This window comes from Phoenix dactylifera, chromosome 4, assembly GCF_009389715.1.
Source record: "Phoenix dactylifera cultivar Barhee BC4 chromosome 4, palm_55x_up_171113_PBpolish2nd_filt_p, whole genome shotgun sequence".
Lineage (NCBI taxonomy): Eukaryota > Viridiplantae > Streptophyta > Magnoliopsida > Arecales > Arecaceae > Phoenix > Phoenix dactylifera.
Window position 1 is genome coordinate 5160946 of NC_052395.1, and position 14062 is coordinate 5175007.

Here is a 14062-nt window from a genome sequence, read left to right on the forward strand (position 1 = left end):
GTCTTCCTAATGATCGCCTAGCAGTCAAAATTTTTTTTTTTTTTAAAGTGAGATTATGATAAACTAGCATATTATAACATTTTCTATGACGGTGACATTCTTAACTACCCCTTTCCTTAGGCATTTTATGGTTATTCTATTGTTTAACCTAAGGCTCTGATACCACTAGATGTCACGCCCCGGACCCGGATCCGTGACACGGCCGTGCTATTGCCGACTACCGCCCACAATAGCACGCAGCCTCATACCTGGGTAACAGGGTAGTCAAACCAACCGAATTCTTAGTACAACATGCTGGTCAGTACCCAAATACAGAGCTTCTATGTAGTTTATGTATACAAAAGTATACTTGCTTTACCCCAAAAGAAAGAATCCCTGATACCAAATTAACGTGTCTCTGGCAGCTATCAGTGGTAAGGATCTGAAAGAAAAAGTAAATGAACGGATATGAGCTACACGGCTCAGTAAGTAATCATACATAATCTTACCGGATCGAACATAATGGTAACCATGTTTATGCAGGGTTTGAGAAGCTGACATGCGTATTATCTCACAATTTATCATGGCAAAATATGTATGCTTCGAAAACAAAGCAATATTTTCAGTCAAACAGAATTTTCATAAAACATAAGAATTCATGCGATTAGCATCATTTAAAGGAGATAGCGGTTATAGCAAAATACAACATTTCATAAGGATATATTCAAAAATCCGTTGTAAAACAATGTATGCTTTGGCCAGGCACGTTCACAAATGTCACGGCCCGCTTGCGCAGGGCACGTGACTATCGGGCCCACATGAGGGGGAAACACGGGGCTCCCCTGCCAGATGTTGGCCGGTTCCGGGGCTTCACGCAAGCGTCCTTCACCCCCCACCGATTTTGCTTCTCCCCAAAAACGCATCTGCAGGATTTGGAAGCACCCGCCTCATATACCCAGGCTCTGAAACGAGCCTCATGATCATGCTTCAAATATCATTTTCATAAAGTATGCATATGAAACTGTGCCCCCGGCATGCCGTGGTCTTTTTTCTCTCGGATGCTACTGCGAAGTCAGACTCGACCACTGGCGGGGCCAGCTCAGTTACTATTCAGCCACTGGCGGGGCAGGCTCAGTTACTATTCAGCCACTGGCGGGGCAGCTCAGTTACTATTCAGCCACTGGCGGGGCAGGCCCAATTACTATTCAGCCACTGGCGGGGCAGGCTCAGTTACTATTCAGCCACTGGCGGGGCAGCTCAGTTACTATTCAGCCACTGGCGGGGCAAGCTCAGTTACTATTCAGCCACTGGCGGCTCAGTCATTCTCAGTAGCATCTTTGAGCCCATTATAGTGCCTCTGGGCTAGCTAGGACTTTATAAACTTACATGCATGATTAAAATATCAGTATCATCATGTCGCATACATAGCCATAGCTTCTGGGATCATGCAAGTTACTTATGCATTGTAACATATCATGCATGAAGCATATATACTTAAAATAAATGCTTGGAAAACATTAATAACATGACATGATCCATAACAGGATTTGGACAGGTTACTTACTTTCTTCACAAATCATGTATACAATTCAAATTGTATGAAAAACACTGGTTCATCTTATAAAACGTAATACAAGATCTACGATAAGATTAAGACAGATTACTTACTTTCTTCACAAATCATGTATACAATTCAAATTGTACGAAAAACACTAGTTCACCTTATACAACGTAATACGAGATCTACGATAAGATTAAGGTAGATTACTTACTTTCTTCACTAATCATGCATACAATTCAAATTGTATGAAAAACACTGGTTCATCTTATAAAACGTAATACAAGATCTACGATAGGATTAAGACAGATTACTTACATCAATTCGCTTTCCAAATTGCTCAAGTCCAGGTGACAAATCCTTAATCACCTAAAACAACATCATAGGGTTTACATTATTCCCCATTTATTTATTATAAAATCTCTTAGTTCATCATACTATGAACTTACTTGCTTGGGTCCTATCCAAGGATTTAGCCCAAGTCCAATTTGAAGCCTTTAGGGTTCGATTTAAAACCAAATTGGGTCCACATGGGTTGATTGGGTTTTTAATTAAAGGATTGGGCCTTGTTTATAATTGGGTCCAACCTTTTCTAGCCAATTGGATCCTCTGATTTGGTCAATGTGGCTCATTTGGGCCTGAGTCAGGATTAGCCCAAGGTCAATTCGACCTTCTGTCAGTTGAATTGGGCTTGAATTGGGCCTAATTTACAATCAATTAGGTCTGCTGAGACCAACTCAGCTTAATTGGATTCGGACCCAATTTAATTTGGGCTTAATTCGGTTCAGATTTGACCCAATTTGCAGTTTGGGCTCGTCCAGACTTAGCCCAATCTGATTGGGCTCGGGTTCAGGTTCAATTGGCTAAACCAATTTCTTATTATTGAGCTTAACGGGTTTCGGACCCGAACCCCGATCCGTCCCGTTAGGCCGGACCCGTTAAGGGGCTCTTCTCTCTTTTTTTTTTTTTCTTCTTTTCTTTTCCTTTTTTCTTTTTTTTTTCTTTCTTTTTCTTTTTCTTTCTCCCTCTTTTCTTTTCTTTTTCTTCTCTTTTCCAGAACCTTCCCGACTCTTCACTCCCTCCTCTCTTCACCCTTTCTCCTCCTCTCTTCTCCGACGAAGGCAGGACGGCGAGCGGAGGGGAGGACGGCGAGCAGAGGGGGCCGGGCCACGACCGGCGGCGTCCGTGGCCAGGCCCCGCGGCGTCCCCGGCCGAGCCTACGGCGCTCTCGGCCGTGCCTGCGGTCGACGCTCGTGTCGACGGTGCTCGCAGCCGAAGCTGGCGGCCACCACACACGACGCCGAGCTGATGAGTCCCCTCTCCCTCTTTTCTTCTTTCTTTCCTTCTTTCCTTCTTTCTTTTCTTCCCGTTTTCTTTTCTTCTCTGTTTCCCCTCTCTTCTTTCGTGACCATAGAGGGGGGGCGACCCCATGCCGGGGCTTGGAGGGCCGGATTGAGGTCGGTCGGCGGCTCCCGTGGCGCCTGCAGCAGCCGCGGCCCGTGGTCGCCGACCCTCTCTCCTTCCCGTGGAGAAGAGAGACCTCGAGGGAGGAACAGCCCGCGGCCGGGACCAACGGCGCTGACGACGCTCGCGGCCGCACACGGGAGTCCCCTCTTCCCTCTCTCCTTTTTCTTGTGGGAGTCTCGCCACCACCTCTCGGCCGGCGGAGAGGTGGGGCTCGGCTGGGGCTGGCGGCCTTGAGGCCGCGTTGGTCGCCGACACGGCAGACCCGGCGGCCCTTAGCTGCCCCTCTGCCCTAGGGCGGCAGCGGCCGGGGACTATCACCCCGTAGGCCGAGTCCGGTTGGGCTCGGCCCGGGTGGCAGCCAGGCCTGGGCTTGGGTTTCCTTGGTCCGGCCCGCGGCCCGTGGGTCCGGCCTAGGGTTTTGTTGTTGTCTTCTCCTTGCCCGATCTTTCTCCTTGCGCTGGTGTGCTCCCCTCTGTTCCATGGATGGAACAGAGAGGAGAACACCCCCACCGAGGGGGTTCCTCCCCTCTTCTCTTGCTTTAGTCTACTGGCAGTGTGCTTACCTTGACTTGGCTGAGTGGAGTTGGGCAGTGACCCTTTCTCGGCAAGTTCCCTCCTTCCTCCCTTGGGGCTGCGGGGCACCTTCCACCTCCAGCTCCAGGATCTAGCTCTCTGGTACCGAATATCAGAGGGTTAGAAGCTTAAGAGGGTATATCCAAGATTAGGGTTAGCAGGGCTTAGGTCTATAAAAACTAAGCTTGTGATTTGACCCCAAGGAGAGGTGGCATCCTCTCCTTGCTCAGGGCTTCGGGAGCCACCAGCTACCCCCCCCCCCTCTTCAGGCCAGCTCGAGGCCCAGCTGCCGAGGAGGAGGGAGGTGGCGGGCTCCGGTTGTGCATGCCTGTGGGGGGTCTCTCCGTTGGCCATCTGTGATCCTGTCTTTTCAGCCCTCGGGGAAGATGGGAGCCTATTCTTTCTGGGCCTGCTAACCCTGCATCCTGGCCCAATACCCTCAAACTGGGCCTTACAGTATTGGGCCTAGTCTATATTGGGCCCGGACATTACATTCAAGAGCTTTGTTTAGTCCAAAAATAAAACCAAACGGACCGATCAAAAAGCTCTGTAAGACAGCAGATACACAGGAGAAAGAGAACAGATCAGATATAGCGAGATAGACCAACCAAGGCAGACAAAACACAAACAAGAACAACCAGCAAAAAGGCCACAGAAACAGATCAGAACTGCGTTTGACGTCAGAATAGAGGCTGTTTGATCCCCCGTAGCTAGGACAAGGTGGGGCGGCGACATATGAACCAGCCATCCAGATCGGCCATGTGACGTGACCGCATACTTTCTAGGACAAGGCCAGAGAATATGCTAGCCCTGAAAAACTTATTACGACCTCATTATCTGTGAACAAAAATAATCTCATTTTATAACAAATAATAAATCTATATATAATTAAATTCATTCATCCAACCAAAAACAAGAATGCTCTATCTATTATTTTTTCCACCTGTGATCTCAACTATAGCTAAGTACTATGCAAAGAAGAATATGAGCTTTTCCAACCCAATAAAAATTCCAAACTACAGTAAGTAATAGGAAAATAATCAAATGAACAATATTAGATAAAATGAATACCATATCAATACTTAAAAAGCTTATACAAATAAAATGCATATAAGCCCTCATTATCACCTTAGCAAAAAAGTACATACCTACATACATACATACATATAGTTACATACAAATTTAACAAATTGTTCAACAATAGTTTTATATACCATGTCATCCATTTCTCATTGAATTGATTTTCAGGTTTCATAACAATGTTTTTTGGGTTTTGGACTAATCAAGATCATGACCTGATCCAACACTACTAAACAAAACATACGCATAAGCCCGTGGAGGTTATCCCATGCATAAGCTCGTGGAGACAATTCCATAATGATGTTAGTGCAAACCATATCTTATTCATCTGATTTATAAATTACTCTTGTCAAATTAATTTCCACTTACACACTGCATTTCTCTCGAATTCAAGATAATATTATTTACATATTCCTATTTTCAAAATCTGATACATATACTACCATGCAAGTATATTCGTAATGGAAATCATATAAAATGTACCATCACATGCCAAATCAAATCTATCGATATAAAACTCATGATGCAAATCTAGCAGTACAAATCAATGAATATGTATATATTTATATTAGTGACCAAGTACAGGGATTCTTATCTCTATCGCAGTCCAACACAGCTATAATGCTATTAATCCACACCCAACATGTTCAGTCAATTCAATATCAATATAAAAGCAACATATCCATTATCAATCACTCGCAATATTAATAAATCAATTATTCAGTAATTATCTAATTTTAGAGTTCTAATATTTGAATTATCCATACTCTTTATCCTTCTTTAATTAAAAACTAAAATAAATAAAGAGTCAAGGCCTTACTTCAACTTCTAACAAACTCACACAATCCACACCTCGTTTAGAAACTGCGGTGTCAAGAACCCTGCTCAACTATTCTCCTATCTTGCAAATCATTCCCCCACGATACCAAATACATTATTAAAGTAAAAAACCATAAACTGATATTCAACTACCTAAAACCCTCTACTAGAGTTCACCAGAGGTCTACCATCGCATCCCTTGATCTCTCACCTTGGTCCGTCGAGGTGCTTTGGCAGCCCTTTCCGGTGAAGAATCTTGGAAGAAACGCTGAAAAAAGAGCTTGAAACCAGCGGCATGCTTCGAGGGTTTTGCGACGGTTTCAATAGAGGAGAAGAAGGCCTTATGTGGATGAGTTCCCAGCCTTATCCAGCTGGTGATTGGATTGCCCCAGCCTTACTAGATTTGAGTCACATATTGCCTCAATTTCCCTCCTGAGGTCCAAATGAGACTTTCCGTGGCTGCCAGAAGTATATTAGCTGATACAGGGGGGCACAGCAGATAATGTTTTCCATTTAACAACTCCACAAGCACAAGCAGTGAATGTTGAAGTCAAGCTCCATTTAGCAACTCGGGCAATCTTTTAATCTTGAGCCAGCGCTTTCCATGCGTCACTAATGCCTTGCTATTATAGATATTCGACCAAAGCTTGAACAATTGAATACCTTTCACAGCAACCGAGCAGATGGAGGAATACTTGTTCTATAACAATCTAGCATTCCTTTCTTTCCAAGAGACCCATGTCATGGCTGCCATCAAGATGAGAATCACTTGATGATCATATTTTTAAGTTCCCCCTTCTTCAAGCCAAACACAAGCCTTCAAAAGTCCCATGGGATTGCAAAACTCCCAAGAGTGCGCAAACGGTCCTCCAACTGGTGGAGAAGAAGTGACAATCGGAAAAAAAGGTGATCAACGGACTCCACAGAGTTTTAACAAATAATGCATCCTCCCAAATTCTTGCCGAGCTTTCTGCCAAGAAGGTTTCGACTATTTAGCCTTTTCTTCCAACAAAGCCATAGAAAGCATTTTTCCTTGAGCGGAACGCTAAGGGACCAAAGCGAAGAAGCGAACCTGCATATCACGCTCATGAACGCATTCATGCACGTTTCCGTGCCAAAAGCATAGCCAGTGGAACGTGAATCCGAGATTCTCTGAAGTCCAGAGGAGGAACATGTCATACCAAAATTTCCATGATGCGTTTCATAGTGGCAGCTTAGGCTGAAATAGTGATGAGGGTGACCCAATTAAGTCTCAAGCCTATGATGTGTTTATGGATACATAAGAGGTGTTAAACTAACATGACAATGGACAAGCAATCTTGAAAAACAGCTTACCCAAAAAAATATGTTGTAGGCAGTCACTGACGCTAGGCAGTTCTTTAAACAATTTCTGATGCTTATTCTTTTTGCATGAATATCCTTCTAAAAATTTAATTTTGCGTGAATACTCTCTTCAAATTTATATTTATTTCTGTACCCTTATAAAACACTGTTTTTGCATAAATGCCCTTAATATAATGATTCTTCTAACATCATTAATAAAAACCATATTTATTTTAATTAAAAATAAAATAGATTTTTAAAATTACTTTTTTTGTCCTCCATTGCGATCACCTTAGAATATTTCTTTTTGCACATCTATCCATTAAGGATATTTTAGTTATTTTAATTTCAAACCGTTAATTTTTTAACGACGTTAAATAGTGTGGGTAAATATGCAAAAATAAGGATAAAAAAAAAGGACAGAATAGCAAAATAAGTGTTTTACCTACAAATATCTATTTTGGAAGGGTTCATGTAAAATTCGATATTTATGAGGGTATTCGTGCAAAAAACTCTTGCCATAAAACAATTAGCAAATTTATTTGATTGAGAGCAAATATCACCTAAAAAATGAATTGTTCTATTACTTTCTCCATTTCAAACCACTCTTCCCCAACACAGCCTCCCATCACTCTTTTTCCTTTTGATGCAGGGGTGGTTGATTCTCTCTAATATATTAATTAAGAAATGAAGGTGGCTTGATTATTAATCTAATCCTACTCAAAGTGACTATATGCTTGCAGGATTTGAGCCTAGATTTGTCTAAACACTTTCTAATCATTTTGAATTAGATAAAATCAAGTCGATATTAGTTTACATTTTAATCAAGCTTTAGATATCCAGATTAGATCGCGCTGAGTAAGATCCAGACTATGTGACATGCTGCTGCTACGACTAAAATCTTCCTTGTATTTTCATTAGAAGAAGGATGCATATGTTCCTTCTGTTTACATTAAAGTCTGAAAATTTTCATTACAACTAGGTGAGTGAACAGCAAAAGAAACAAGAAACTCATCAGACTAGGACAATTTGCGCATTCTCTCTTCCTTCCTTGTCACAACACTACTCATAATCAGATTTATGCATGCAGGGCCTAGTAGGGGCTTCTGTTTCTAAACTCCATGATCACCACATCCTCTGCAAGTAGTAGTCTCTACTCAATTCAACAGACTTATCGAGCCTCTCCACCACAGCACTCTTAAAATTAAAGGCTCCCTGTGCTGGGGAGCAAGACTTTCTTGACACAACCCCACTCAAGCTTGCTCTGGACTCCACAGCCTCATTCAAATTCGATGGCACCCTCTTCCTCAGCCCTGCAATCTCTGGCCTCTGCTTTGGTGCGCTCTGCGACCGCACCTTCGCCACCGACGACCTCGTGTTTGCCATATAGTTAGGCCGGTTTGGCATATTAAGAATTCGCCGGAGAACCCCATCAAAGGCATTTAGGCCCTTCGCCGGCGTTACCGGGGTACTGCTCGCATAGTTCATGTAGCGAGGGGTGTTGTAAGCAGTCTTCGAGTACCGGCATTTGCCGTCTGTACTGAGACTCGAGTCCTGATCTTGGTATATTCGGCGAGTGGGTATGGAGAGCCTAGGTGGAGTTTGACATGGAAATGGAGAGGAAATGAGCAGTGAGTGCTGGTCTCCAGTAGTCTCTGAAACAGAAGGGGTGGTTCTACGGGAAGATCTTGACTTGGTTCTGCAAGTATCCATCTCAACAATCTTTGGACTCCTATCAACGCTGTAGCTTGGACTGTCAAGGCACAACGACAGCCGCCGGCTATGAACTGGTGCTAATTGTTCGCTTCTTGGTTCATTAAACCTTTCCTGCAAGTATATAGAAGAGGAAGAGAATTAAAAGCCTAATGTAGTTGGCTGCTAATGGGAATAGAATTCGTATGACCATAATGAGGATTTCAATACGTATGATTTCCGGGGACGGATAGCTGGTGGAAATCTTCCATCTTTTGGAAGAAGGCTGTGAATGTTCTGCTGCCGAGCGGCGGCCTGAGCTCTTATAATAGCTTGCAATCGGTGAAGAGTTGCAGCTGCTTGCTTCCTCACAAGGTAGCCTCGGACCAGAGCTTGCAGCTTTACTAGAGCTTTGAGGGCTCGAAGAGCTTTCTTTGCCTGCAATAATAGCAGTCCAAAAGGATTCAACTCTACTAAACGATGCGGAAAAAGGCAACACCAAGGCAGAAGTAAGAGTCAAATTTATCCACATTATCTAGATAGAAACCACGAAAAGAGATCGGAGAAACTTGATATATACTTGGTACTAGATGCAATAACTGGAAAACAAAGGAAGTGGCCGAGAACTCAATACGAGAAGAATTGTTAAGCCATTAATAATATCGCAAGGACTCTCCACTGAGACATTTACTGCCCAAATAACTAACAAGATCTAACAGGGTTCCTTTCAAATAGAGAATGTTGTCAATATAGCTACTAACCAATAAATTTTAAGCAATAGGCATTAGATTCAACATGTTTGAAGTAAAAACAGAACAGAAACAGAGAATGGTAATGTCTCACTTCAAAAGATAATACGCATTCCAAGAATTCAACTCCGCGAGAAATTAGCTAAAGAAGGCTTTGCAAGAGATGGATTTACTAGTCTGCAAGATTGGTCTTACTAGATATCCTCTGAAAGCTGTTTGAATCTTGACGGCCGCCCACGGCTCCATGCAGCCATTAAACATAGTGCCTCTCCCCTGGCTCTGGAGCCGCACCACCGCCGCATGAGCTGCCGTCACTGCTGCACTAGCTGCGGCGGTGGTGGCAACCGCCACCGCGATAGCATGCATGTTCTGAATCTCCCTCTCAGCATACAACGATTTCAACCATTCTGAGTCCGCCGCCGCCGCCGTATTCTGCGTCTCGCCTTCGCTGGAGCCGCTTCCGAACTTCCCAAAGCTCCACCTTTTCTTCTCTTTCCTTTCTCTGCCACTGGTACCGGCGTTGTCCTTTTGATCCTTAGCATCCTTCTTCCCGCCAAGAAGACTCCTCAGCCACTTCGTAGCTCGGCCCATTTCCCGGCCGCCGGAACCAGACAAAACTTAGAGACAAGGACAGGAGCTTAGGTACTAGTGGGAAAAGGCCAGGAGGTCCTGTAGAAGAAACGGGGGTGCCGGATTCAAGCAAGAGTATACAGATTGAGTAAAATCTAAAGTAGCCAGTTTCCAGGTTGCTGGATAGGAGTAGTAGTAAGAAGTTACAAAAGATAAAATTGTAGTGACTATTTTTTTAAAAAAAAAAAACTTTTCTCGAAAAAACGAGAAGATAAGGTGACTAGAGAACATCGAGAAGAAAAGACAGAAAGAAAAGAACTTTTAGTAGAGTAATGCCTTGTGGATTCCTGCGTTACAGGACAAATGGAATTTACAAGAAATTGGGATTAGTAAAGCAAACCTACTTCAGAATCACTGAGCAGAAGAGAATTATAGAGAAATCCATCGAGAAACTTGACTGCAACTGGATGAAGACGAGTGAGGGAGAGCATAGCTAAGCCAATTTCAAAATTCAAAGTAGAAGGGAACTAAAAGGAAGGAAAGATGTGCGCTCCATTCCATCAGCTAACAAAAAGCACTGCAGATAACTCCTCGTGTCTCCAAATATTCTCCACTTCTCCACTCATAGCAGAAAAGACAGAGGAACAAAAGAGAGAAGAGGACCCATCTCAAAAGTTGGCTCCTTTCTTCCATCAGCGGCGGTCTATCTCTCTGTAAACTATGTTTAACTAGAAAACAGAGCCCAACACAAACGAAAGATCGATACACACCCACCTCTCTAGCAAAAGAAAAAAAAAACACACCCACCTCAAAAGAACGAAAAAGTTTGGATCTTTCCCGTTAACTTAGTAGGAAAAGCTCCAGATAAGGACAGGAATAAGCAATAAGGAAACTTATCTCCATATACTCACACCAAAGTCGGATGCAGAGCGTTCGATAGCGGAGAACCGCAGTAGAACTGGGAGAGAACTACAAAAACTCTCCACCCTCTAGTCTTCCACCGCTTTCTCTCTTTCGGGAGCTCAGTCTCCTCGGAAAAGATGCATGCTTCCTTTCTTCTACTTACTGATAGTCTCGTGAATAGTCCCTGGTTTTTTATTATATTATACTCGATCTTCTACTTCTCTCCATACTATCAGCTTTTCTGAGACCTGGTCTCAGGGTACGAAATCTTAGAACAGGAGAAGCAAAAGACGAGCAGAGGATTTCCTTGTCTCGCCACTAAGAGCTTTGTTTCCTCTCTTGTTAGTCTTCTAAGGGCCAGGTGAGGGGAGAGGAGAAAGGAAAAAGGAAGATCCTGGGTTTGGTTAGTCGTATCTTTCTCTGCTCACGCTACTTCTCGTCAACAGGCTGCTTCTCCCTCGCAGGAAATCTCTGAGAAGCGTATGGTTTGGTCAAAGCTCAGCAGATCCGAAAGCTGTGGTACTACTGATGCCAGAAGGAAAGGGGAGTTTTTTATTGGTTCCTTTTTTTTCCATGGGCAAGCAAAGAAACTATCCAAGGGAGTCCGAGAGAAGGTGGTGGGAAATAGTGGTTGCGTTCAGACTTCTGAGAGCCAAGCAAGCAAACATTTATATTTCCGGGAAAGGAGAATGTGAATTACGGTCCAGGCCTTATGTTGATATTTACTTAACGTTTTAGTCCCTACATATATTTTCTTCATGCTTGAGTCCCTAGTGCAGTAGTGCATCATAGTATGCGTACTTGTGCTTTAGTCTGCACGCACTTAAATCTATCCCATATACAGTGGAACAAAAGTAGCACAATGGCTGTTAACATGGGTACACCACAGCTACAATTTGTAAAATTTTGGACCAGAATCATTTCATCTATGAAATTACGACCATACAAGACAACTTTAAATAGAGATTTTATGTCAAAATAATTTATAATAGCATATTTTATGCATTATATTAACAAATTTGATCGGTATGATTTTTTAATGGCTATTTTTAGAGCAGTCCTATCTACGTAACAAGTTATCCACTTATCTCAACAGCTTAATAATGAAGTTAAAGAGTGCAGAAACAGAATTCGAACTTAGGACCTCTACTCTAATATCATGTTAAAATTACCATTTGTTTTCCAAAAACTTAAGTCGATAGAATGAGATAGATTTATTTATATATTTTATATTTTTTAACAATAATCATGAGTTTTTTTTGGATAACACGGGTAGTCATGATTTATAAACCAAAATTATCCTATCCGCACATATATTAAAGGGGATTTGAACTCTTTTCAAAAATTATTCAGTTGAAATAAAGTTAGAAATAACCTTATATATACGCATTATTTCTTAACTAAAAGAGATGGGGGACTCCAAGGGTCTTATCGTTGGATCTCTGTCGAGAAAGAGGGGGTGAAAGCAATTTTAGAATAAGAGTCCGAATTTGTGGTATGATATGGTCCGTGGAGGAAGTGGTCACATCGTGATGGCAAAAAGCACGTGGAAGGATTTGAAATTACGGCAATGCACTGTGGGGAGCGGAGGACCAAAAGGTGTACGGGCTGACAGGAGAATAGTAAATGGGGGAGGGTCGAAAAGTAAAAGAAAAATCCTTCGGGTTCCGAGTCTTCCGCTGACGTAACTGGCTTTAAAGTAGCGTGCGGGCATCCCGCCTTTCCGGCGCGCAAAATCGTAACGATCGGGAGCGCGCATGAGTTCTTTACTTTTTTTTTTTTTTTTTTTTTGCCCCCAAACTAATTATGGTATCCGTGTCTGAATAGATCTATTTGGTTGTTTTTCCACATGTAAATCCCTATAGAAGGAGAGTTGGACGCGGCAGGGATAAAATTGGATGCTCGTGGACTTTTTGTGATGTTTTTTTTTTAATGAGACTGACAACAAAACTAAAAATAAAATATTACAGAACACAATCAAGATGGGTGATATTGTGGTCTATAAAAACTATTCAAAGTGCTCCACTATATAAAAAGTGATGCGGTCTGTCATCCTATTTATCTCCCGATAGATGTGTATGTCTACGAAGCATACACACTCCCTCAAGCTCCTTCAGATGCCATGCAGAAGAGGATGAAGGATCCCTGTCTCTGCCTGACTCTGAATCCATCTGACCACCATAACTGAATCATCCTCAACTACAATGAAGTCGTCTCTCAAAACCCACCTCATATTACTGATACCCCATATCGTAGTTTCACCAACAGCCACTAGCCTCGAGTCTGGATCTCGAATCACAGAGCTAGCTCCTCAAATATTTTTTTTTTATATTGATATTTACTGAAAAAAATAATAGTTTTATGAGTCATCTTTTACTTGAATATAGCTAGATAGCATTTAAGCTGCAATAATTCATGATTTATTAAATTCAAATCCAGGCTATCTATAGCCTACCATGTGTACCCAAAGAACAATATTGGTCCCCATTTGAGTGGGTAATCAAGCATTGAATCATTGCTTTTTTACTTGGCTATTGCAACTACTTGAAATAATTTAGTGGTAGCACTTGCTTTCCTGTTATTGTGCTGAACTTTGGGAAGACTTTGCAAGATTTAATTAAAATACCAAATGTAATAAGATGTGTCTTATGATCCTTGCATTGCCATAGACTCTGGCATGGCAATTAATTATTTTTGGCCAATGTAGAGTTTCACAATGTATGCACTTAATCACAGACTCCAGCCTGTGGACTGTGATAGAAGTAAATGAACCTCTTAGTTGAAACATGAGGTGATGGACTATACCAATGCATAGCAGATCAAGTTTCATACAAGATATCCACGAATGTACAAAAGTAAACAAATAAATAATATATTCACAGGCTCTAATGTTATTGTTATCGGCGCAAAACCATGTGAGAAAGAGTCCACCAATTGACCAAACAAAATACAATGATATGTGTTCCACTAGAATAATAATGCTAATTTCAGGCACTTCTCTTTTCATTTTTCCCCTTTTACGGACATGATTTCTGTATATGCAATTTCCAAAATAAAGATGTATTTAGTTTCACTAAAATTAAAATTGTATTTCAGTTTTGATTGATTCTGAGTTCTGAGGTTTGAAAAATAATATTGGATGTCAAATATATAGCTACCACAAAATTCTGAAAGACCTGGTTCCAACTCTCAAAGACCATTGCTAATTGATAAGTGCATGCACAGTAGAAAACTTAACTGAAACTGTATTTTATAAATGATAATATTGGTTCTAACATCATAAATCTCTCTCTTAAAAAAGAAAGGAGCCACATCATAAGCATCAGACATGCAGTAAAACAGCAGTACC

General features: G+C 42.0%; 1 protein-coding gene across 2 annotated transcripts; it reads right to left on the reverse strand.

Moving 5' to 3' along the window:
* Nucleotides 1-7686: 7686 nt before the first annotated feature.
* On the reverse strand, nucleotides 7687-11386 carry LOC103696080 (protein IQ-DOMAIN 14-like). 2 transcript variants are annotated; one of them, XM_039125373.1, is made up of 4 exons: nucleotides 10722-11386; nucleotides 9436-9909; nucleotides 8723-8929; nucleotides 7687-8626 (listed from the first exon to the last, which is right to left on the reverse strand). In XM_039125373.1, the coding sequence occupies exons 2-4, from the start codon at nucleotides 9829-9831 to the stop codon at nucleotides 7925-7927; spliced, it is 1305 nt and encodes a 434-aa protein (XP_038981301.1). In that variant the 5' UTR covers nucleotides 9832-9909; nucleotides 10722-11386; the 3' UTR covers nucleotides 7687-7924. The 2 variants fall into 2 exon arrangements, with proteins under 2 accessions (XP_038981301.1, XP_038981302.1); XM_039125374.1 differs by having other exon boundaries at nucleotides 10215-11386.
* Between the last annotated feature and the right edge of the window lie 2676 nt (nucleotides 11387-14062).